The 25,955-nt window shown below is 43.7% G+C and overlaps 1 protein-coding gene across 3 annotated transcripts in view; it reads left to right on the top strand.

Annotated features, from left to right (window-relative positions):
• Window positions 1–22,639: 22,639 nt before the first annotated feature.
• LONRF3 (LON peptidase N-terminal domain and ring finger 3) overlaps window positions 22,640–25,955 on the top strand; it is a 38,248-nt gene continuing 34,932 nt past the window's right edge. For 2 of the 3 annotated variants that reach the window (XM_003796990.3, XM_003796991.3), the window contains exon 1: window positions 22,640–23,750. In XM_003796990.3, the coding sequence (XP_003797038.1) occupies window positions 22,898–23,750 (853 nt within the window). In that variant the 5' untranslated portion in view covers window positions 22,640–22,897. The remainder of the gene's footprint in view (window positions 23,751–25,955) is intronic. The other variant, XM_023517403.1, reaches the window with a different exon arrangement.

Consider the following 25,955-nt stretch of genomic DNA (forward strand, 5'->3'; position numbering starts at 1 on the left):
TTACATTGGATTCTTGCTTCTCCATTCTTGTGATGCTTTACTAAGAAGAATGTGTCTTAACTCCATCCAGGTTAATTAATACAAAAGATGTGAAGTCACCATCTTTTTTAGTGGCTGAATATTATTCCATGGTATACATATACCACAGCTTGTTAATCCATTCTTGGATTGGTGGGTATTTAGGTTGTTTCCACAATTTGGCGATTGTAAATTGAGCTGCAATAAACAGTCTAGTGCAAATGTCCTTAGGATAAAATGATTTTTTTTTTCTCTTTTGGGTAGATGCCCAGTAATGGGATTGCAGGATCAAATGGGAGGTCTAGTTTGAGTTCTTTGAGGATTCTCCATACTTTCTTCCTAAAAAGTTTTGGTTTTTAAAAGCAGGTAAGCCACAAAAACATATGACAAACCTTTCTTGGGTCTCTTAGCTCCTGCCCCTGGTGGTTCACAGTTACTATCCACCAAATTGATATATTGAGAAAAGTATAAGCTTATGCCAGAGCTGGCCTTGTCTCTCTTTGCAGAATTATTTTCTCCTACCTTGACCCACAGGAAGTGAAGGAAACAAATTACTATGTTTAAATCATGGACAATCAATATTAAGGATTTACTCCCTTCCTCGTTTGCTCTTGCAAACAAATGGTCAGCTTGAGCCTACTATATACAAGGTCACCATCATAGATTCTGATACAATTAACTTCTTCGCATAACAGTTTGTTTCCTGTGTACACCATCAGCTAAATTCTTTTTTTTTTTTTTTTTTTTTTTTGAGACAGAGCCTCAAGCTGTCCCCTGGGTAGAGTGCCGTGGCATTACAGCTCGCAGCAACCTCCAACTCCTGGGCTCAAGTGAGTCTCCTGCCTCTGCCTCCCAAGTAGCTGGGACTACAGGCGCCCGCCACAATGCCCGGCTATTTTTTTGGTTGCAGCCGTCATTGTTGTTTGGCGGGTCCCGGCTGGGGACTCGAACCCGCCACCTTAGGTATACGTGGCTGGCGCCTTAGCCGGTTGAGCTATAGGTGCCGAGCCATCAGCTAAATTCTTTATGGAAACTGTTATAAATGGTTCAATAGCACAAGCAAACAGTACTCAAACATAAAACTTAGGCTGCTTTTAAACTAGCAGCTTTTATTTAATTTATTTTGTTAAAAGCAAAAACAACTTGAGTACCCAGCATGACTTTAAAATGATGTGATTATTATTTTTTAAAAATAAACATGATAGAGTATACCCATCTAAAGATATAATTTCCCCTTTAATGTAGCCACTTTGAGAGTCCATGCCTTTGTTTTATTGGTATGCAACAAGTTCTTCTCTTTTGGAACTAAAATTAGACACCATCTCCTTCTTTGAGGGAGCTAGCCCTCACCTCCAAATCTGGATTTGATGGCCCTTTTAGGCTCCCAGGGCGTCTTATGCTTGCATATGCCAAGGCACTTGTTACCCTGCGTTATCTCTCTCCCTCACCTGCTGAGTTCCCCAAAGGTAGGGAAGATATCTTCTTTTATTTTTGTATCCCTGGGCCCAAGAACATACAAGACTAATTGCTCAGTAAATGTTAGTTCATTGAAAACTATCTCTATACACGTTCTTGGACCACCTTTAACAGAAGCAAATTTTTATTTTAATGGAGAATGATTTTTAGAAAGCAAATGTTACTCACATACTAGTTGAGCAACTGGAATAAAACTGTTGTTATTGTCAAATGAGCTATGATCATAATATATTGAATAGTTTTCTTCTGTGATTCATAAACTGGCTCCAAAAACAACTCCAAAGAAGGAATTATGAAAGGTTTTGAGCAACAGCAGCTTCCCAGGGCAACATCTTTGAAAGACTACATTTACATGTTTAAGGTTCAAATTGTACTTAGAGAGAAGTCAAATAATTGAACAAATATTTGCCTCAAAAATTACTAAACGCATACTCTAGGCAGCAGAGCATGTCATTTAGAGGTTAAGAGCATCATTCTGGAGCTTAGTTGCTTGGGTTCAAATCCTGGCTCTGCCACTTACATCATTGTCTAGCCTTGGATAAGTTATTCAACCTGTGGGTACCTTCATTTCCTCATTTGTAAAATGGAGATATATAGGAGCTCTCTCATAGGGTCAATTGTGGAGATTGAGTTAATCATGTAAACTGGGCTCACACTTATAATCCTAGCACTCTGGGAGGCTAGGGTGGGTTGATTGCTTGAGATCAGGAGTTCAAGACCAGCCTGACCAAGAGCAAGACCTCATCTCTACTGAACATAGAAAAACTAGCTGGGCACTGTGGAGAGCCCCTGTAGACCCAGCTAGTTAGGCAGCTGAGGCAGGAAGATCTCTTGAGCCCAAGATTTTGAGGTTGCTGTGAGCTATGATGATGCCACAGCACTCTACCCAGGGTAACAGAGTGAGACACTGTCTTAAAAAAAAATCATGTAATGTGCACAGAATATAGGGCCTGGTACATGTAAGTGTTCAGTAAGGGTTATTCTTCTTATTACCATCATTATCTTTACTATTATTGCTATGTTCAAGGCACTATGTTAGATAATACTAAAGATAAAGGCATTTTCCTGCCCCTAGGAAGTTCACAGTCTTTTTTTTTTTTTTTTTTTTTGAGACAGAGCCTCAAGCTGTCACCCTGGGTAGAGTGCCTTGGCATCACAGCTCACAGCAAACTCCAACTCCTGGGCTCAAGTGAGTCTCCTGCCTCTGCCTCCCAAGTAGCTGGGACCACAGGCGCCCACCACAATACCTGTCTTATTTTTTGATTGCAGCCATTGTTGTTTGGAGGGCCCAGGCTGGATTCGAACCTGCCACCTTGGGTGTATGTGGCTGGCACCTTAGCCACTTGAGCCATAGGCGCCAAGCTGAAGTTCACAGTCTTATGGAAAGACTGATCTATAGATATCTATAGATATGATCTATGTTATGATACAACTTGATGTGTGCCCTTAAAAATGTCAGCCGTTATTATGAAAGAGACACCTAATATGGGAAGGGGCTCTGATAGTGGTAGCATTTCAGTACATTTCTAAAAGTACTGAATGCCCTCTACTCAATTCAAAACTCAAAACATTATGTACTGAGAATATGAATGTCAGTGCAAGCAGATGCTTGATATTCAGAGTAGTGATGAAAAGAGAAAGAGCTGACTAAAATGCTTTCATTTTTTTAAACAAAGGAATGGTATGGATATTAATGCCTGGGAAAGTGTTCAATGTTTCTCGCTTCATTTTGAATAGAAACCATTCTGTACAGAGATTTCATAGACTCTGTCGTCAAGTTTGTCTGTCTCTATTTAAAAAAAAAAAAATCAATCCCAGCTTCAAGACCTAAGATATGATGCTGCTCTGATCCTGAAAGAATGGAATAATCTAGAAGAGCTTGCCATTTTTTTCCAAGATAATTTAGAACTATACTATGGATTATAATTGAATTAACATTTCAGAATAATATCATTTAATAACAACATTAATCTACATTTGGGAAGCATACGGTTTCCTTAATGACTGTGTTATTTCTTTTACTGTGCAGAAAACATTGTTTAATGAAAATGTTGGTTTTCTTTTTTTAACTAGAGTTCTCCTCTCTCAGAAGTAGTTATGAAGATGACAATTTATGTTGCAATCAGTTATTTTGTATGATTCATGAAGAAACACTTTAAAAATAACTGTGTAATAAAGACAAAAAACAGTTTCTTCACGATTGTGATTCATCATAAATTATTTTGGAACATTTGGTAAATCCTATTTCTGTGAACTTTCAAGAACTTTAAAACCCTTTCAGGGCCTATTTAAGCCCCTTCTTTAGTAATTCTGCAAAGGCTTCATTTTGCGAAGAAAATGGAGTTGACGTATCCATACAGTATGAAACAGTATGTATATTTATTTTGGGGGAATTAAAGTAATTGCAAAGAGAAAGAGCACGGGCCAGCAACCCTTCTAAAATGACAAGTTCTGTGCTTCCGAGCCCAAGGGACAAGCAGGAGGTGGGATATGTATTGAAAGCTTTCTCTTTCATGAAAGAAGAAGGTAAGGTTACCATGTCAATTCCTTTCCTAAAAAAATTCATTGACTATTTTTTAGAGACAAGGTCTTGCTCTGTCACCCAGGCTAGTATGCAAGGGTACAATCATAGCTTCCTGCTGCTGTTTGGGTTCAAGCAGTCCTCACACCTCAGTCTCCTGTGTCACTGGGACTACAGGTGTACGCCGCCATGCCTGACTGATTGTTTTATTTTTTTTTTTTTAGAGATGGGATCTTGCTGTGCTGTCCAGGCTGGTCTAAAATTCCCAACCTCGAGCAATCCTTCTGCCTTGGCCTCCCAAACACTGGGATTACAGCTATGAGCCACCATAACTGACCTACCATGCCACTTTTTAAGAAGTAACCTGCAGTGTAGCCACAGACATGTTTTCTTAAGAAAGAAAGAATATGGCCCTGGTAATTGGGGCCATGTGCTATATTTGTCATTTGTTTCAGGTCTACTTAGTTGAACTGAATTTTCTGTTTCAGGTTTGTAATTACTATTTTGGGAATGGGGAAAATACCACTCTGAGTTGTACAGAATGAGCACACATATGTCATCTTCATTCCCCCTTAAAGGCATTGGCAAAAGACCAGTTTGTCCTAAAGTAATGGATTTCATTCTTTTGCCTGGTCATGAGTAGTGCAATCATAAGGCATGTTGATATTGGAAGAAAAACCTGCCTTCTGATTATGCATTCTAACATCCTAACAATGCTTAGGGCTTCCAGCCTCACCTGGAACTTCCTAAAGGTTTTGAAAACAAAATTTTCATCAGCTACAACAAATATAATTCTTTTTATGCTTCTAATATCCAGATTAAAAAAAAAATCCAAACATAGACTTTACTGGCAATTTTAATTATATTGTTTTTTTATAAGATCCCAAGGCATCTTGACCCTCTGTCCTTTGAGCCTCTTGCCTCCCTCCCTACTTCCTCATGGACCCCTTTCACCCAAGTACCTTCAGTTATGATGTTACCTCCAAATTGCCTGGGTCCTTTCTGCATGGAAATGCCCTACTAATTCTTTTCTCTCTAGGCAATGCTTCTATTCCCCAATCATTATCCCTCTTCTCTGATCCCTCAACCTTAAATTTTCAAGGACATTTGTTCCCTCAAGGCTCTAAGTCAATCTTTTGAAGGAAAAGGAGTAGAACTTTCTCTGGAAAGCTCATGAATCATCCATTGAAATTATAAAATGTTATGCATTTATAGCGAGTGGTATCCACAGATTTCCCTGAATTTTCAAAGAGGTCTGTATCCCCCCGAAGATCAAGAAGTATGATACTAAGTTCTATTGCACTAAGGTTAATGTAGTTTCATTTAAAGATTATTTATATTTTCCCAGAGAGTTCCTGGAAATAAGACCTTAACTTAAAGGAAGAGTTTTATAATAAAGAAAAAGCAGACTCTAATGGTAGGGAACATATTATTTGGGAGAGGATTTTAGAGTACCTCACCACATTGCTGTGGTTATGGTCATAATGAATACTAGGACAAAATACATTTTACAGTGTTAATACCAATGCCAAATGGGATGGGGAAGTATTAAGACCACTTAAGTTTACCAAACATTTATTGAGTACCTACTATGTATAAAGCACAGTGCTAGGTGATATAGGATAGAAAATAAATAAAATCCTATAAAGTCAACCTTCCAGAACCTAATAATCCCTATTGGAGCAGGGGATAGATACACACAGACACACATGCACACGTACATGTAAATAATATTAATGTAAAGCAGACTATGAGATGTACTTCTTTTTCTTTTTTTGAGATAGAGCCTCAAGCTGTCACCCTGGGTAGAGTGCTGTGGCATCACAGCTCACAGCAACTTCCAACTCCTGGGCTCAAGCGATTCTCCTGCCTCCGCCTCCCAAGTATCTGGGACTACAGGCACCTGCCACACCACCTGGCTATTTTTGGGTTGCAGCCGTCATTGTTGTTTGGCGGGCCCAGGCTGGATTTGAACCCACCAGCTCAGGTGTATGTGGCCGACGCCTTAGCGGCTTGAGCCACAGGTGCCAAGCCTATGAGATGTACTTCTGTCTGATCTGAGAGAAGAAAGCATTAATGCTAACTAGAGAGCACCCAGGAAGCCTTCACTAAAAGTGGCAACAAGACCACCACCTCTCAAACCCTTAGGCCCTTCCCCTTGTCTACTCCTATTTTCAGAACAACCATCCTTTCATCCCTATTTTTCTTCAACAAATTCAGAGATTAGACCCGTTTAACTTTAATTTTTTATCTTTTTTTCTTTACACATATTAGGAAACATTTCAGACCTGCAAAAGATATGTTAAACATTATCATTGATATCCATGTGCCCACCACCCACCATTGTACATACAGTTGAAGTACCCACTAGAATTCTTTTACTAATGTCCTCCACTGCTTTGAAAGATGACCCTCGAACCCAATATTTTGTTATTCATGCCCTTGTGTAATCGCCTCCCCCTGAAGGTGGGCTGGACTCAGTGTCTTGATTCTAATGAATAGAATATAGCTGAAGTGATGGGACGTCAAATCCATAATTAGGTTACAAAAGGTTGTGACTTCCATCCTGCCGGCATTCTCACTCTGATAAAGCTTGCTGCCATATTGTGAGATGCTTTTGGGGGATGCCCACATGGCAAAGCATCAAGTAAAGCCTCTAACCAACTGCTTGTGAGGAACTGAGTCCTTAGTCCAACAACCCGTAAGAAAGCTTAACCCTGTTGATAACCATGTGGGTGAACTTGGAAGCAGATCCTCCCTGGTAGAGCCTTTAGATGAGACTATATCCCCAAGCTTGATTGCAGCACTGTGAGAGTCCCAGAAGCAGAAGACTCAGCTAAGCCATGTCTGGATTCCTAAAAATGTATGTTTAAGCTGCTGAGTTGAGAGGTAATTTATTAATTTGTTATGCAATACATTAACTAATATACCTTTCAAAAGGTAACCATTGTCTTAAATGTGTTGTTTATCATTCACAGGTGTCTTTATATATAGATATTAAATTTGTATGATCATTCCCATGCATATGTGTGTATATATATGTATATAAATTATATTAAATGTTTTGAAAATCATTTAAATGTCATTATAATATCTGTATCCTCCTGGAACTAGCTTTTCCCTTATTCATTGTTCCACTGCCACCACTCAATCTTTGCTCTTCTAAGAGGTCTTTCTCTGTTTTGACTCCTGTGAGTTCTAGTCTCCTCCCCAGCCCAGCTCTTGGTGTTCTATTCAGTTTACCAGTAATAATCCCAAGAAAGTGAATTAAGCCTGATTCTAAAGCAAATCTGGGTCTAGACTCTTCAGTATTACATAAGATTCTCAGCATACCTGGGTCATCACTTAGGTTTCTTTTAATAATGCTGATTTTAAGAGCAGTGTGCATCTTAAACTTTAATGCGTATAGGAATTTCCTGCAGATTGTGTGAAAATATGATTCATTTCTGAAACACTTTGAAGTGTTGCTGATACTGTTGATACACGAACTGTATATTTAGTAGTAAGGTTCCCCAGGCTAGACATCCATCTCTCTCTTTTTACAAAAATTGTTTTAACGTGACATTTTTATTTATATTGAATAGCAATAAAAAGAACTTAAAATAGTTTTACCCAATGTGATAGCTTTCAAAGAAGGTAAGATAGGACAAAATAAAAACAAATAATGTAAGGAAATATTTTACTCAGTGTTATTTTACCTAAAGCAAACCACAGGAAGGAAATAGTAAAGATGAGAGTGGAAATTAATGGAATTGATAATAGAAAAATGGTAGAGAAAATCATTGAAACCAAAAGCTGGTCTTTTGAAAAGGTTAACGACATTTTCAAAGCTTTAGTTAGATTGATGAAGAGGAAAGACGACTCAAATTACTAGAATCAGAAATGAGAGAGGGAACATTACCACCAACCTACAGAAATAAAATTGATTAGGAATGCTGTGAACAATTGTATGTCAATAATTAGATGAAATGCACAAGTTATTAGAAAGATGGAAACTACTGAAACTAACTCAAGAAGAAAAATACAATATGAATAGATCTATCACAAGTGAAGAGATTGAATTAGTAATAAACTGCCTAGTTCTTACAAACGTTTAAAGAACTAACACGAATTCTTCACAAACTCTTCCAAAAATAGAAGAGAATAGAATACTTCCCAACTCATTCTATAAGGCCAATATTAATTACCCTGATACCAAAACCAAAGAGATCACAGGAAAAGAAAACTACAGAACAGTATCTTTTATGAATATGGATGTAAAATTCCAAAACAAAAATACAAAAACCTTAATCCAACCAAATAAAAAAGAATTATGTGCTGTGAAAAGTAGATTTATTTGGGTACATAAGATTGGTTTAACATCTGAAAATCAATTGATACAATATAGCAATTAAATAAAAAACAAAAATCACATGACTATCTCAATAGACACAAAAAAAGTGTGACAAAATCCAACACTTTTTCCTTATAAAAACACTTAAATTAGGAATATAAAGGAACTTCCTTAACTTGATAAAAGACATCTATGAATAATCCATAGCTGACATCATACTTAATAGCAAAAAAATGGAGGCTTTGCCCTTAAGATTAGGAACAAATAAAACACAGACTTCAGCATCTCAACATTGCATTGATGTTTTATCAAGGACAGTTAGGCAATAAAAAGAAAAGCCACCTGGATTGGAAATGAAAAAAAAAAATCTCTATTCACAGATGACATGATCTACTATGTAGAAAATCCTTGGGAACCCACAAAAAAACCCAAGTTAATCAGGGTTGCAAGATTTAAGATCAATATACGAAAATCAATTGTATATCTATGTACTTGCAATGACTAATCCAAGAATGAGATTAAGGAAAACAATTCCATTTAAAATGGCATCAAAAAGGATAAAATACTAAGGAATAAATTTTAAAGAGTACAAAACTCATACTCTGAAAACCACAAGACACTATCGAAAGACATTAAAGAAGATCTAAATAAATGGTAATACATCCTATGCTCATGGGTCAGGAGCTCATGGGTCTTGTTAAGATGATAATATTTCCCAAAGTCATCTACAGATGCAATATAATCCCTGTAAGAATCCCAGCTGTCTTTTCATTAGAAATTGGCAAGCTGATTCTAAAATGTATATGGAATTGCAAGTGATCCAAACTTGAGAAAGAAAAACAAAGAGTACTTATACTTCCTGATTTCATATTTTACTATAAAGCAGTGATAACCACGACAGTGTGATAGTAGTATAAGGATAAACATATATAGCTATATAATGGAGAGTCAAAAAATAAAACCATGTGTTTATGGTTGACCGATTTTTGACAAGGATGCTAAGATAATTCAATGAGGAAAGAATAGTTGTTTCAACAAATAGTGCTGGAACAATTGCATGGCCTCATGTAAAAGAATGAAGTTGGAACAGTCCCACACCATATATAAAAATTAAATGGATTAAAACCCTAAATATAATAGCTAAAACTATAAAATTCTTACCAGAAATTACAAGGATAAATTCTTACAGGGATAAATGTTTATGACCTCAGGTTTGACAAGGGATTGTTATTTATGACATCAAGAGGACAAGCAACAAGAGAAAAAGATAGATAAATTGGATCTCATCAAAATTAAAATCTGTTGTGCTTCAAAGGGCATCATCATGAAAGTAAAAATACATTCTATAGAATGGGGGAAATACAATAAGGGTACTATATCTAGACTATACAAAAACTCAATAAAAAAAAAGATAAACCTGTTAGAAATGTGCAAAGGATTTGAATAGACATTTCTTCATGGAGGATATATAGAGGAACAGTAAGCAAATGAAAAATTGTTCATCACCACCAGGGAGATGCAAATGAAGACCACAGTGAGATCCCACTTCATACCCACTAGTATGATGATTATTCTAAAGTCAGATAAGATGTGGAGAAATTAGAACACTCGTATTTTGCTGGTGGTAAGGTTAAATGATGCAGCCATTTTGGAAAACAGTCTGGTAGTTCCTGAAAAGTATAAAGTTCTTAATGACCCAGCAACTCCCATCTTAGGTATATGCCCAAGAGTAAGGAAAGTATATGTCCATATAAAACCTTGTACAAAAATTGTACGTGAATTTTTATAGCAGCATTATTCATAATAACTAAAAGGAAAAAACAAGCCAAATGTCCATCAATGTATGAATGTTGGAATATCCATATGGTGGAACATTATTTAGCCATAAAAAGGAATGAAGTACTTACTGATACAGCTACAACATGGATGAACCTTGAAAACATTATGGTGAGTGAAAGAAACTAGTTACAAAGACCACATACTATATGATTCCATTTATTTAAAAGTCCAGAATAGGGAAATCTATACAGACAGATGAGATCTAATTTAGATCTCCCATTTGACCCCACAATCCCACTACTAGGCATCTACCCAGAAGAAAAAAAATTATTTTATCATTAAAGACATTTTCACTAGATTATTTATTGCAGCTCAATTTACAGTCACCAAGACGTGGAAATAACCTAAATGCCCATCAACTCAGGAATGAATTAACAAATTGTGGTATATGCATAAGTGGAATACTATTCAGACATAAAAAGATGGTGACTTCACATCTTTTGTAATCTTCTGGATGAATTTGAAGCACATTCTTCTTAGGAAAGTATCACAAGAATGGAAAAACAATTATCCAATGTACTCAGTACTAATATGAAGCCAGTAGATCTGTTGCATGTTCACATAGGAGAAAAACTCATTTCAATTCAAGTTGGGGAGAGGGGTAACAAAGGAGAAGGAGGGGGTTGGGGTGCTTTCACTGAATGGGCATGGCATGGGGTGTTTAGTATACTTTTAGAGTGTGGGACATAACCACAAGATGGATTCTACTTAACAAAATCAAGTATTTTGACCTGGTTGTTTGTACCCTCACATTAACCTGAAATAAATTTACTTTTCAATTAAATAAAAAAAAGAAAGTAGATGAATAGTTGCTTAGGCTGGGGGAATAAGGAATAGAAAAGCTGGGATTTCCTTTTGAGGTGATGAAAATATTATACAATTGGTGATAGTTGTGGTATCTGTGAATATACTAAAACCAAGAAATGTACATATTAAATTGGTGAATTGTATGGCATATGAATGATAATTTAATAAAGCTTTTAAAAAATAACCTGGTGCATTTATAGGTCTTACTTTGTTTCCCATCTCCCTGAGATCATTGTCTTTTGTTGCTTATTATCTAGTGTCATGAAAACTCTTCATGTTATCTGTCTTTATTTTCTTTTATTTGGTTGTTTTGTGCAGGAGGGTAAATACAAACTCTGTTACTCCATCTTAGCCAGAAATGGAAGCCTCCCTATTTTTTAATTGGAAAAACTGAGATTAAAAGCAGCTAACTAGCTTGCTGAGTAGCAGAGTTAGGACTACAACCAGGATTTCCTGATTTCTAATCTGACGTTGAGACAGGATTGCTTCTTGTCTATCTAGCATCTAGGGCAACATGATAGCAGAAGGTTAATTAGCCAGGCATAGACAAAGCAAATACCTGTGACTTGAGAATCCCTGAAGGGTTCAGATCAGTCCTCTGCCTTCCCTTCAACCATTAAGTATTTGCTACTTACCTATGTGCAATGCCTTTGGGAGATATCACTGGGGATGGAGGCCTCGGTACTACCATTTCTGGAGGTCACTATCTGTTGGGGAGAAAAAACTACATATGAAACATCTCTGTGACTCAAATAACTCAAGAATATTTACCTGTTAATATAATGACTCACTCAACTGTGTAGCCAAGAGTCAGGAAGGGTCACAATGTACGGAAAGGCTTCCTAGAGGAGAAGGGACTTGGACTTCAGAAGACAGGCAGCATCCCCTGACTGGGCAAGACATCGTCTCCACAAGACCCATGTTAAAATGCGCATGAGGCCTCACCGGGTCATTGGCTGTAAGGATATCCTGAGCATTGGGAGAGGGGAAGGAAGGGGATGTTGTCCAGGTCAGAAGGAAGATCTAGAGGATTTGTTGGAAGTCCTGTGGTGAGGAAGATGACTAATAGGGCAACTTCTCTGCGTATTGCAAAACCAAGTCCTTCCAGGTAGACAGTTTTTTCTAGGGAATCATTAAGTGTCTTCACAGGTCATGAAGAACTGAGCTGTCCACTTTTGCAGGACAAACACTCCAGACCCAAGTCATTCCCTCATTCACGGGGCACATGTAGAGCATCCACTGTATACCTGGGGTTGTACTAGGAGCTTGGAACTCACAGGTGCCAGTTACTTGGAGTTTATCCTAGTTCAATCTAGATGAGAAGACAGACACTTGGATGATGCTGACAGATTTCCTTAGGGAAAGGCACTGTCTTTCCCCCACTGAGCTCCCTCTGTCAATAGAAGTAGCCAAGTCCTTTCCATTAGTGGACTCGCCATCAGGGTTGGGACGTGCCAGGGGAGGGACCCAAGGCCACAACAACCCGAAGAGGTTTCCACTTAACGTCTAGAATGGCAGAGAATAATATCCCCATCTGAAGCTCTCCTTTACAGCCTGGCTCAAAACTCACTGCCTCCAGGCAGCCTTCTTCCCTGGATCTGTTCCCTCTTCCCAGGTTCTCCTGAATGACAATGATATTCATAGACTTGGTTTAGCTTCTCAGAGAAAACACCAGACCCTTTAGGGGGAACATCCAGGCCTTCTTCATGTTTGTAACACCCATGGTGCCTGTCACAGGGCTCTGCACAAGGTAGGTGCTTGATAAATGTTTATTGAGTAAATCAATGCACTTTGGAATCACTATCCCCATTACTGGTGTTTCTCTTCTACCTGCCTAGGGCTCGACTGTCTACACCGGCCTTCCCGTGCTGTCTTCCTTTCTTCCTTTGGATTCCCCTCCATGGCCTCCCGTGAGGCTTCTGCTCCTGCGGTGTGATTCTGCAGTGATGCTGGGGATGAAAAAGGATTGCACCCTCAGGTGAGACCCTGCCCTACCTCTCCCACAGCGAATGGCTCGCCCCTTTTCTGTCCTCCTAGTCCACTGTGCCACAGCCAGTCTGGGCTGTGAGTGTTCACAGAAGAGAAACACCCACACAGGAGTGCCATCTCCCTACACGTGGGGTAAAGAGCACATTTCCTCAAGCCTAGCACTTCCTGCTGTTTATGGAGGCCATGGAAAGGGCGGGGGACCTTTAGCAGTGCTAGTCTCTTTTGGGACTTGACCTTGATTCCTACATCCCAAGGGGGTCACCGCACAGGCTCTGGGACTTTGAGCTCAGACCCTGGAAATGGAGTTGCTTGTCGGGGTTCCATCTTTCCTGCTGAGCAGGAACTGCAGCCCTGCCAGGCCCTGTGCCTGGATGAGTTTGTACCACCAAAGGCTCCTTTTCGCTTTTATGCCCACCTGGCTTGTGGGGTTTGAAGTGGGGATAATATTGCCAGTATCACCTTCTCAGCGTGCAGGGCTTTGCCATTCACTAAGACGCTTCTCCTTCATCATCTCATTGATGTCCCAGGATAGGCATGAGGTGGGTTTTCCATCAAGTGTAATTTTACCACTTTCCTCAGTCATTTTTCCTCTTCCTGCTGATTTTATAACTCAGTGAGTTCTCCTTTTCCAAAAAAAAAAAAAAAAAAAAAAACAACCTTAGCAGTACAAGTTTCTCAGATAAAAGCAAACATGTTCATGTATCATGGTTGACACTTGAGTCTGATAACACGCTGCTCAGTAATTATAGGGCAGGATCATACTCCCTGGTAAGCAAACAGGATTTCAGGGGAAATGCTTATCAACTATGAGTGTATTATGGGGTCAGAAACCAAACAGACTGATGAAAGAGTGGTCATTCACAGTTTGAAGGTGCACTTATTTTAAAGGGCATTTATGAAGTTATTGAACTTGCGTATGTATTTGTTTGTTCTGTTTTCTGATAGAAGTTTATAAAAAGAATGTGACTAGTTCGATTCCACAGCCAATTAGTGGCTTAAGGCTACTTCCTGGACCCACTTTTTCTGAGCATCCCTGAGATGAAAAGTTTTGCTACTCATTAACACTAAAGAGAATGGAAAGTAAAAGTGACTTGAAGCTCAAGGGTTGAAAACATTGTGCATTAATGACCAATTTAAACTCAGATGAAGGCTCAGCACCTGTAGCTCAGTGGACACTGGAGCTGGAGCTGGCGGGTTCAAACCTAGCCTGGGCCTGCCAAACAGCAATGGCAACTACAACCAAAAAACAAAAAAACCTCAGATGAACTGCTGTACCTCTGAAATGATTACACACTGCATGGCAGTCAATGGGGAAACAGGATTTGAATTCCTTAAAGGAGATGTACACATGAAGATCTAGGAGTGCATCTAACGGTGTCTTCTGATGAAGTAAATAAAAGATGCCAAGGTGGAAAGCCAGGGTCCTGATCAGATTCTTTCTAGCCGTGAGACCTTGTACAAATCATTTAGTCTTCTTCAACCTCCTCTGATGCTGACACCTGACTTACCCCCAAAGAGAGTCAACTGAGGTCACCCAGTCAGTCCCCACATCGTATCCTAAATGGCTATTGAACCATCCACTTCTCTTTATTCTCACTGTTCTGAGTCCTTCTCATTCCCCTCTCCACACTGCAGCCAAAGAGAACTTGCTAAAAGGCAAACCCACCTACATCACTCATCTGTTCAAAACCCTTCAATAGCTCTCTATTATTCTTAGAATAAAAATTCCAATTTCTTAGCTTGATCTACAAGATCCTGTGTGGTGTGGTACCTGCTGGTCTGTCCAGGCCTATCCCACACTATTCCTCTCTCTTAAATCCTAGGCTCCAGCCATAATAACGAATAGCTGTTCCCCAGCAAGCCAGCCTCTCTCACCTCCAACCCTCACATTAGTTTCTCGCTGTACCTAGAACACTCAGCACCTTCCATCTTCCCCTTTCCTTCCCCTGACCCTGTGATACCGCAGAATTCTGTGTTCATTCTACCCACCTCGGAAGCGTTCCCCAGTCTGAACTGCTCTTCTTTGTATCTCCCCTGACCCTCCGCCCCCACAGCACCTTACACTTCTATGTTCTTAGCACTCATCAGCCTGTTTGAAAAGGCCTTTTTCCTTGTTCATTTCTCCCACCCACTTCTGCTGGAATGTGTCCTCCTCATCACTATGCCCTCAGTGGATCTTGTTGAACAAATGATAACTGTTTAAATGCTTAGTAAACTTCAACTTGCTACGCAAGTCCTAAGTATTCCATAATATTGTGTTCACATTGGTTACTTAATATTTTTGGCCTACTCACTCATTTGATAATAACTAATATCACACTTCAAGTACGTCATCATTCTAGTTCCTTCGTAGATCCAATACTATTGTAGATTATCACTTAGTAAGCATTTAACCTGGGCTCTGTGGTAAGATTTTACATGTATGATCTCATTTACTCAGCATCATAGCAATCTAGATTCTATATAAGCCTCATCCTTATTTTTCAGATAAAAGATGTCTTGCCCAATGACACATAGCCAGATTTTTGAATCCAGAATTTTCAAGTTCAAGACCCATGGCCTGCCAAAGTCTTCAGATGAGGAAACTATCACCAGCCTGAAAAGGCAACCCACAGAATGGGAGAAAATATTTGCAAATCATTTATCTGATAAGGGATTAATATCCGGAATATATGGAGCACTCCTAAAAGTTAAAAATTTGGTAAAGGCTTCAACAGACGTTTCTCCAGAGAATATATAGAAATGGTCTAAAAGCACATGAAAAGACCCTCAACATCATTAATCATTAGGAAAGTACAAATCAAAACCACAATGAGATGCTACTCACACCCATTAGGATGATTACTATAAAAAACATAAAATAAAGTGTTGACCAGGATATGGAGAACTTGAAACCCTTGTATATTACTGATGGGAATGGAAAATCATGCACCTGTTGTGCAAAACAACTTCCTCAAAAAAAATTTTAAAAAGTACCATATGATTGGCTCGGTGCCTGTGCCTCAGTGAGTAGGGCGCCAGCCACATACACCAAAGCTGGCAGGTTCAAGGCCAGCCCAGGCCTGCTAAACAACAATAACAACTGCAACCAAAAAATAGCCAGATGTTGTGGCGGGTACCTATAGTGTGAGCTACTTGGGAGACTGAAGCAAGAGAATCACTTAAGCCCAAGAGTTTGAGGTTGCTGTGAGCTGTGATGTCACAACACTCTACAGAGGGCAACATAGTGAGACTCTCTGTCTCAAAAAAAAATTATATATATATATATTTTAAAAAAACAAACAAACCAAAAGTACCATATGATCCAGCAATTCCATTTCTGGATATATACACAAAATAATTAAAAATGGGAACTAAAAGAGATGTTTGTATACTCATGTTTATAGCCATATTATTCACAGTAGCCAAAAGGTGGAAACAGCCTAAGTGTCCATCAGTGGATGAATGGATAAGCAGGATGAGGTATATACATACAATAGAGTATTATTCAGCCTTAAAAAGGAAGGAAATGGGCCAGGCATGGTGGCTCACACCCAGTCTCAGAACTTTGGGAGGTTTAAGCAGAGGATTGCTGGAGGCCAGGAGTTCAAGACAAGCCTAAGCAACATAGTGAGACCTCTGTCTCTATAAAAAACAAAAATTGACTGAGTGTTGTGGTGCAAGCACCTGTAGTCCCAGCTATCAGGAGGCTGAGGTGTGAGGATCACTTGAGGCCAGGAATGTTGATGTTGCCGCAAGCTGCAATCACACCACTGAGCTCCAGCCTGGGTGACAAAATAAGACTCTGTGTCAAAACAAAACATCCTGAGCAAGAGTAATACCCCATCTCTACTAAAAATAAAAAAAAAAAAACTAGCCAGGTATTGTGGCAGGTCCCTGTAATCCCAGGTACTCAGGAGGCTGAGGCAGAAGGGAGGATCTCTTGAGCCCAAGAGTTAGAGGTTGCTGTGAGTTACAATGACGCCAGGGCACCCTACCCAGGGTGACAGAGTGACACTGTCTCAAAACAAAAAAAAAGAAAAAAAAAGGAAAAGAAAGAAAAAGAAGGGAATTATTCTCACACATGCAAAAACAACATGGACAACATGAATGAACCTTAAGAATATTTTACCAAGTGAAATGAGCTAGTCACAAAAAGACAAATATAGTATGGATCTCCTTATCTGAGCTACCTAAACTAGTCCAATTGATAAAGATAGAAGGTAGAATGGTGGTTGTCAGGGGTTTGGGGGAGGAGGGACTGGAGAGTTAGTGATGAATGGGTATAGTTTTGGTTTTGCAAGATGAAAAAGGTTCTTGAGATGGATGGTGATAATGGTTGCAGAACAGTGTGAAGGCATTTAATGCACCTAAACCATGCACTAAAAAATGGTTAAAATGGTAAATTTTATTTTACATATGTTTTACCACAATTTTTAAAAGAAGATCCAGGCCCTGATTCTAGCCATTTCCCCATCCTGCCAGAGTCTTCAGATGATTTCCTTCTAATGACTGTTTGCTGCTTTCCCTTCAGATAACCTGACTTTTCTTTCTTGTTCCTCCCATGACCAGACTGCTAGGGTCTCTAGAGCCTCCACATTGGTCAGTATTCCCGACAAGTGCAAGGCCTAGCCTTAGATCTTCAGCGCACTTAACTCCTGGGAAGAAAATGCATACTCCCAGGGCAGCTAGCAAATGTTACTCCTAACATTTGGCGGATGTCTGTGGGACCCTTCTGTTCCTAGGAATCGCATCAGGACTAACTGCACTGTGCATTTTCCATCTCTGGTAGCTAATTCCAACAATGATATTGGGCACTGTTATTAATAGGTGAAGAACAGACAAAAAGAGAGAGGGGAAGTGGCTTGGGCTGAGTCACACAGCAAAGTTAGAACTCCAAACTCCCAACGACTAACCTCGCTCTGGGCTCTGTCCCACACACCTGGCAGCTTGAGACTTGCTCCTTTTCGTACTCTGGGCAACAAGACTCCCTGGCTAACCAAGCGAGTCTGACTTGTCTTACAGAGAAATGAAGCAAAATCTTCCTTGGGATGGTATGTTGTGATATTTCTGTTTGTACTAGTTGGCAGGAGACCAGGGTCGCCAATATTTACTGAGTGACCTTGAACACATCCTTGAAAAGTATCTGGACTCTCAGTTTTGCCTTCAGTAAAATAAAGAGAATTATCAATGCCCCCACCCTGGGGAAACTGAGGATGAGGTAGGGAGAGGAAGATTGCTAGGCACTCTTCCAATCTATTCTACATCATCTTTTACATGGGTGAGCACCAAATCTAACCAAGCATCATGATCGCATGGGTAGCTTTTAAAAATACAGTTCCTGGGCCTTGATCAGCCCGATGGACTTGGAATTCTTCTCCTTTCCCTGTGCCACTCAGCCTGCAGTGTGAAGGGAACCTTCTTGTGTTAAGCAGTGGGGCGATACTTTACTTCTCTCCAGTCTAGCATAGAGGCACCTTCTCTATGGGATTGCATCGTGGTCTGGCCCCTTTGAGCACTACCTTGGTCATATTGTTCCCCTAGTTTTGGCACTTCTTATATACTACCTGTTGTTTTTCAAATCCTTGCCTCTTGTTTCCTCACTTAGCTACTGGAGGATAAGGACTATGCCATGGGTTTCTATCTTTGCCCCACAAATGCCAGCTCCATTAGGACACAGTATGTGTTCAATAAATATTTGTTAAACTGATAGAAATCTTGTAGGTGGGAAATCTTGAAATAATTTCTTACTTATTTGGGGAGATTTTCTGTGCCCTTTGGAAGATTTCTAATCACATGGGGAAAACTCTATAAACAAAGAGACGTGAGCCCTGGCTTCCAATTTTGGCTGTGTTATGAACTCCCATTGTGACCTGTGGTAAGTGACGTGCCTTCTCCAGTGCTCAACTGCCTGGTTTGCAAAATCAGGGTGGATGTGTAAACTTTCTTTTAGTGTTGGGTTTGGGCTACTCTGTATAAAAAAGGGGAGTCTTTCTTTCCCATATCAATGCCATTAATGCCCCAGGTGACTTTTTTTTTCCTGTAAGGACTGCAGGTTGATAGGTTACCCCAATTTATAAAATGAGAAACTCAAGTATAGAGCAAGTAAGTGCTATGGCCAAGCTTCCATGCATAGAGAGATTGTGTGTTTGTGCACGCATATGCACTTGGGGTTGGTCACTCCTCCCCCTGGCTTTGATTGGATTCTCCCTCCAAGATCTGTTTATCCATCTTTTCCAAGTACAGGACTGTCAACCATTGATTATCTGCATGCCCACTCTCTCCTCTGTGGGTGACCCAGGGCAACGTTATGACATACCAACTGTGTTTTCTCTTGTCCCTCCGCATACTCCCAGCCAGGGCCAGAATGTCCACTGCTATGTTCAGTAAGATCCGTTCAAGAACTGTCTTCTGAGGAGGAGATGAAAGATACAGGACACCAGTCCTTGCCCTTGTGGAATGTCTAGTTTACACGAAAATCCAATACAAGACTGTGGGGGGGGGGTGCTACTCTATGTGAGGGGGTCCTGTGGGCTAAGGGTTGCTTTGATATATCTTCAGTACCTGGAACAGTTACTGGTACATAGAAGATGCTCAACAAATATATGGGCTGGGTGAAGATTGCCAGGGTTTTCAGACTTCTTATTTTAAAGAAGGGAAAGCTTTTCTTCAGTGAAATCATGCCTGGAAGCTCACTATCAATGCAATGCTGCTCTGCTTGAGGGGAGCTAGGTAGAGTTGAGCCCTCTCTGCTGTCTCCTCTGGGCCACAGAGAGTCCTCAGAGCCCATTTGGAAAGCTACTGCTTTGGTTACTTGGAAATGAGAAAGAGCTCAACTCTTGTTCTCTCTCACCAGTTAATCTTAGCCCCAAGGTGACCCTAGCAAAATAAATGAAGGTTTGAAGAATGAAGTGCTCAAAGGGACTATTTGCACCTGAAAAGAAGATACTGTCAATCTCTCCCAACCCCTCCTTTCAGGGACCTCCAATTAGCAAGAGTAAAGGGGAGGAAGTTTTGAGTAGTAGACTTCTAAATTGGTTCACAAACGTTTATCAATGTAATGTTTATTTAACTTAAATACATAAAGAAAGAAAACCTGTAGACTGTTTTCCAGCATTGTATAGAAACCCATTGGGTGTTATCCAACAGATGGTTCTGATTAGCATGTAAAACTCCCCTGGAGTCTGGCCAGTAAGTAGGTGGTACTGCCTTTTACACTAGAGTGCCCTGCACTACCCTGACAACTATTAACATTCCTGACTAAGTTCACGGTCAACCTTATGCACACAAAGCTGCCAAGAAGACCTGCCTATAGAGAGCACCTCTTCTCCATGGCTGCAGTACCCTCTACCTCTACCTGGCCTTCTCCTTGCTTCCTCACTGCCAACAGAATAAGGGAGGGAAATCAACCTAGGGGATATTTACTTGTCAGGGTTGTGCAGGGAGCAAGGCACATCCCAGATGTGCATCTGGAAAACAATTTTGACTAACAGACATCTGTATTTTTATATATGTCAAAGGGATACAGCTCTCGAATTAAGAGGTTTTCATCATTATCCATCTCATGGCCCTTTCATATAAATATCTACCTGCCCTATAAACTGTCCCTTCTCACAGGTGCCAGAAGGGGCAGGCAGATAATTAGTGCTAGGGATTCCCATTTGATAGCAAGGGAAGTGAGGGGTGGAAGGCGCTCTCCTTATTTAGTTAACAGGTCACCAAAATCCCTAACTTCTCCCATACTTCCTGGCATGACCACCTTCTCCACCTCTTGTTTAGTTCCCAACTCTCCAGCTACCCCCACCCCTCCACTACTGTTGCTTACTTCAATCCCCCTGTCCAAGTCACCACCCACAGCATCTGGACACATCATTTGGACTTAAGTAATTTAGTTGGTGTCATGAAATCTGGTTTTAGAATCAAGCCACTCAAGGTTGGAGCTGGGGGAGAATCTTAGAAATCAGGAGAAACTCAGGCTGAGGCCTGGAGAACATGCCCGAGGTCTCACTGCAAACCACTACAAAGCCAGGGCCTCAATCCCATTTTTCCTCATGCCTTCCTGGCTACATTCTGAGTTTCTCTATTTTTCTTTGTGTCTCATTCCACCTATGTGAAGCTTCCTTTGTCCCCTCTGACTCTTTTCCTATGTTTTGTCTTATCTGGGAGAGGCTCTAGGGCTTGCTACACAGTACCTATTCTCTGAGACCTTGGTGTTGACTCAAAGCAGATTTAGTGACCTAAAGAGACTCAGAGCCCAGAAGGAACCTGCCACCCCCAGTTCTGAAACATGATTTAATCCCAAGTAAGATCAGTTCTGACATTTGTTCAGAAGCAAAAATAATGGTTTCTAGAGTTCAGGTGACTTGCTCAAGGTCACCCAGCTAAGAAGTGGCCACAGCTGGAGCCAACTGTAGGTCTTCAGGCCCCTGGAGTGGCACTCTGCTTCACGGTCTGCCCACAGGCTCTGGAGGCCAACTGACCAGGGGCAAGCCCAGATTCTGCTTCTCTGCTTGGAGCAGTGCAACTATTGGGAAGTGTACATTATTCCTTTAGGTTTCTAAGTTTGTCTCTCATTTGCGTGTGGCTCAGGTCCTAAATGTGTGGGTGGGAAGGAGACAAAACAGCATGTGTGGTCGGCCAACACTCTGGCTTTCTGGAAGTGCGTGGGGCACCTTTGAAAGCCCCTAGCCACTGTGAGCCAAGCACCTAGGTTTGTGCCCGGCTGTACTCCTCCCGCACAGAGCCCCCTCCCCTCCCCATTGTGACGCGCCAACATCAGAACTCGGTGATCAGGGGCTGTGTATCTGGAGACCACTTGGCTGGCTGCTGTGGTGTGCCAAGATCAGCGGACTTGCCCCAGAGAAGCGCTCTTGGCTCGCTTATTCCTCCTGCCATTCTCCCACGCCCCCAGAGTACCCACCGACCCCAGCACACCGAGTTGTCGCTGCCGCGCCCATCCGGCCAGTGGTTCCCAGACTGGGTGCGTCTCCAGCTAGGCGCCCGCCAGCCGCCCCCAGAGCTAGTTTTGGCTTTGGGGATGAGAGAAGTAAAGAGGGGGACAGGCAGGGCACCTCCCCCTTGGGCCCAGCCAGCAAGCGCAACCTCTCCAGTAGTCTTTCGCTGTCCAGCAAGTGCTGCCCCACTCTTATGCCCGCCAGACGCGCTGCTCGGAGTCGCTCCTGGCACGGAAGGCCAAGCTCCTTCAGAAAACTAGGCTCACCACCTTTGGGGGACTCCCAAGGGAAGGCAAGGACCCGGGGCGGGGCTCCCAGGGTTCTTGGCCCGGGGCCCTGGGGGGGCATTACCGGGTGCCCCGCTCAATCTGCTTTCCTTCACAGATAGCATGGTCTCCCTAGGAGGGGAGCGCCTTTGGTGTCCCAAAAGACCCCGCGGACCACGTGCTTTGGAGGTACGGGCCTTTCCTGGAAGAGGGAAGGGGGGCGCTAGCGAGCGGCTGGCAGAAGAAACCTGTTTGCTGGCCGGTTTGGAGGTGGGATGGGGTAGGGTTTGGAGACCGAGAAGCCGGAGCAGTAACATCGGTTTCCTCCCTTCTTTTGAAAAGGAATCAAGTTGCGAGGGTGAAATAATGCGGAGTGTAAACACAAACAACCTCAAAAAGAAGCCAAGAAAAACGAAGCCAAAAGAAGCAAGCTCAACACTGTTACAAAACTGTCTGGTTTTGTAACAATTTCCCCGCCGCCCGCCAATGAGCAGCGTGGCGGCGCGTCACGTGGTGCCGTTTTATATAACACTTTGCTGAGACAAGACAGTTATTAGGCGGCGCGGGGCGGCCGGCATGGAGCTCTTGGAGGCGCGGCAGGGCTCGGCGCTCGGCGGCACATCAGCCGTGGAAGCCCGGATTTACCCCAGCCACCACTCTTTGCTTCGTGTCTCTGCTCCCTAGACGCCTCTTCCCTGAGCGTGTTCCTTTCCCTATGGATTCACTTCAGACCGAACAGATGCTGAGCTTGCCCGCCGCCGAGCTCAGCAGCAACAACTTAGAGCTGGCGGAGCCGGCGGAGCCGGCGGAGCCGGTGGCATCGGCGGCCGGCGCAGACACAGGCCCCCACCCAGAGACGCCTACAGAGGGCCCTGCACCGCTCTCGACGAGGGAGCCGGAGGAAGATCAGCCTCCAAGGACCTCATCGCCAGAGTGCAAAGTCCTGCTCACGCAGGCCGACGCCTTGGCGTCCGGGGGGCGCCTCCAGGAAGCCCTCGAGGTGTACAGACAGCTCTCGGAGCGGCAGCAGTTGGTGGCAGAGCAGCTGGAGCAGCTGGTGCGCTGTCTGGCTGAGAATGTCTCCCAAGGCAAGGAGTCGGAGCCGGCGCCCCCGGACGGGGGTAGCGCAGCAAGCTGCGTGGTGGTGGCGGAGGAGACAGGGGCGGCCGCAGATGCAGCCGCGGCCACCGAGGTGTGGGACGGCTTTATGTGCCGGAAGTGTCATGGATTTCTATCAGACCCCGTGTCCTTGTCCTGCGGCCACACCTTTTGTAAACTGTGCCTGGAACGTGGGCGGGCATCCGACCGGCGTTGTGCGCTGTGCGGGGTCAAGCTCTCCGCACTGATGGTGGCCAACGGGCGGGCACGCGGGTCCCGGCGGGCTGGGCAGCAGGCGGGGCCGCCGCCGCCGTCACCGCTGCGGGTCAACGTGGTGCTCAGCGGCCTCCTGGGCAAGTTGTTCCCGGGCCCCTCGCGGGCGTCGCAACTCCGGCACGAGGGCAACCAGCTGTACCGCGAGCGACAAGTGGAGGCAGCACTGCTCAAGTACAACGAGGCACTCCAATTGGGTGAGCCCACCGCGCCGCCAGGGCCGGGCTGGGGCTCCGGGGCGACGCGAAGGGGAGGGAGAATGAACTCAGCAGGACATGGGGCTTGGACCAGGGCAGAGGAGGGTGCGGGGACGCATGGACCGTGGCCGGGTGGGGGAGGAGGATCTCTGTAACTCCCCTCTAACTCGTCTTCCCGCTTTAGGTATCTTTAGCAACCCTTTGTTGCTTTTTATCTTTTTTCGCGACTCCTGTTAGCTTTTGTGTTTTTGTGTCTTTCAGTCTCTGTTTCTGTGTCACCTTGTTTGTCTCTTTTTCTCTGTCTCTTCGCATTTTTGTCACTCTGTTTCTATCTTGCTTGGTGTCACCGTCTCTGTTTCTGTCTCTCCCTTTCCCTCTGCACGCCCGGGTCCCCTCTCGCACCTGCATCTTCCCTGCCAGGACAGGAACTTCACACCCTTCCCACACTCCTGCGGAGTCCTCCAGGCTCTCGCCAGCGGGAGATGTCCGGTCAGCGCCTGCGTCTGCTCCCGCCGCTGGGAGTTGTCCCTTCCGGGGCCGTGGCTCCCTGTGGGGTGGGTCCGGCGTGGAATTAGGTCAGGAGAGCACTGGTTGCATAAGGGCCGCGAGCGGCCCGGGCCGGGCGGCCCCTCCTCCGCGCGGGCGGGCGGGATTGTGTAACGGCTGAGGTAACCGAAGTGGGCCACGCTCACCTCGGAAACCATCCCGCGAGCGTGTACGGGGGAGGGGGAGCGCTCGCGCCCCGCTGCCCTGTGACTCATTGTCACCGCTTCCTATCACACGATCCTGGGCTGAAATAGATGCCCTCCACGCCCGCCCCCCCGCCATCCACAGCCTGTGCCCTCGCTTCGAACCCCTTAACTCCACCAGCCCAGCGGGAGACCAAGCCGGGCAACTACTTGGGGATCCCCAGGGACTGTAGACTGGCTGCGAATGGGGCGCGCCTCTGTCCCGCTTTCCGGTGCTGGCTGGGAGGGTTGGGTGGACTTTTCCAGCTTCAAGGACAATATGGGCGGTCCCACACCTCCAGCTGGGCGAGGGCACTGACTTTCCTCGCGGAGCTACTCTCCCCGATCCCCCCTCCCAAGCCTGAACCCAGGAAGTGGCCAAGGAGCCGCCAGCCGGTATTGCCCAGCCCTGGCAGGCTGCCGGAGCTCTGCCAGCGGGGCGCGGTGTCTGGCGAAGCATGGAGGGAGGAGGCAGCAGGCGGGGCAGATGGGGCTCTGGGATCCGAGGGTGCCCTGGGCCTGGCTCTGCTCAGTGGAGGAGGGGGTGGGCTGGAGTCTCCACGTGTTGAATCTCCACCCAAGTTTGCAACAGGTAATAGGGAACGGGAGGAACGAGGGCTGACTGGGCAAGGCTAGCAGCCCAGAGAGAGGCGAGCTCCAGCACACGCCCCTCCCGTGCCCAAGCAAGGCGGACTGTGCGCTCCCACCCAGGTGGGGTGCTACAGAAAGGACGGTCAACTCTTTTCGAATGTCTTAAGAGCAAGTAGTGGGAACTCAAGCAAGCCCTCAACACACTCCTGGGAGGAAAACCACCAAAGCCTGTTGTAGCCAGAGAAGCTGGAGATCAGACCTTGGAGAAGAGCAAGGCCATAGGAGACAGGGGGTTCACTTACACCCAGACCTCCAGGAGAGGTTTACTTCCTTTCAGCCATTCCCTCCTCTATTGCTGCCACCACTTTTCCCTGGAGGTTCTTCCTTGCACCTTTGTCAGTGCCCTGGGAGTACTCAGGGTAAAAATGTGGAGACCAGCTTCACTTTTCTGTAAGTGAAGAGGAAAGGAGCCTCCCCAGCAAAGAGTATCTTTGTCTGGGAAGGTGGCCTGTGTCTCAGTATTATTCCAAGTAGCATGAGAATGCTGTGTGACCTTGAGTGGATACCTTCCCCTCTCTCCAGATAGGGCTTGATTGTCCCTATAAGAAGAATGGGTTGATCGAATCAGGTGATCTTTAAAGGCCTGTCCAGCTCTGGCATCTAGTAGTTCAGAGTGCTGATGAGAGGCAGCTTCACCTTATTCCCAGAACCTTGTCCAGGCTCATTCACATGTGGTCATCTGTAATGAGAGGATGGGACCTTGAGAATGTATTTCCATTTTCTTCAGGAAAGCTTCATATGTGTTGGGCTTTGTAGAAAGAGATGTTGCTGGCTCAGCGCCTTTAGCTCAACCGGCTAAGGTGCCAGCCACGTACAGCTAAGGTGG

The sequence above is a fragment of the Otolemur garnettii genome, unplaced genomic scaffold, assembly GCF_000181295.1.
Source record: "Otolemur garnettii isolate 467f Iridium unplaced genomic scaffold, OtoGar3 scaffold00110, whole genome shotgun sequence".
Taxonomy (NCBI): Eukaryota; Metazoa; Chordata; class Mammalia; order Primates; family Galagidae; genus Otolemur; species Otolemur garnettii.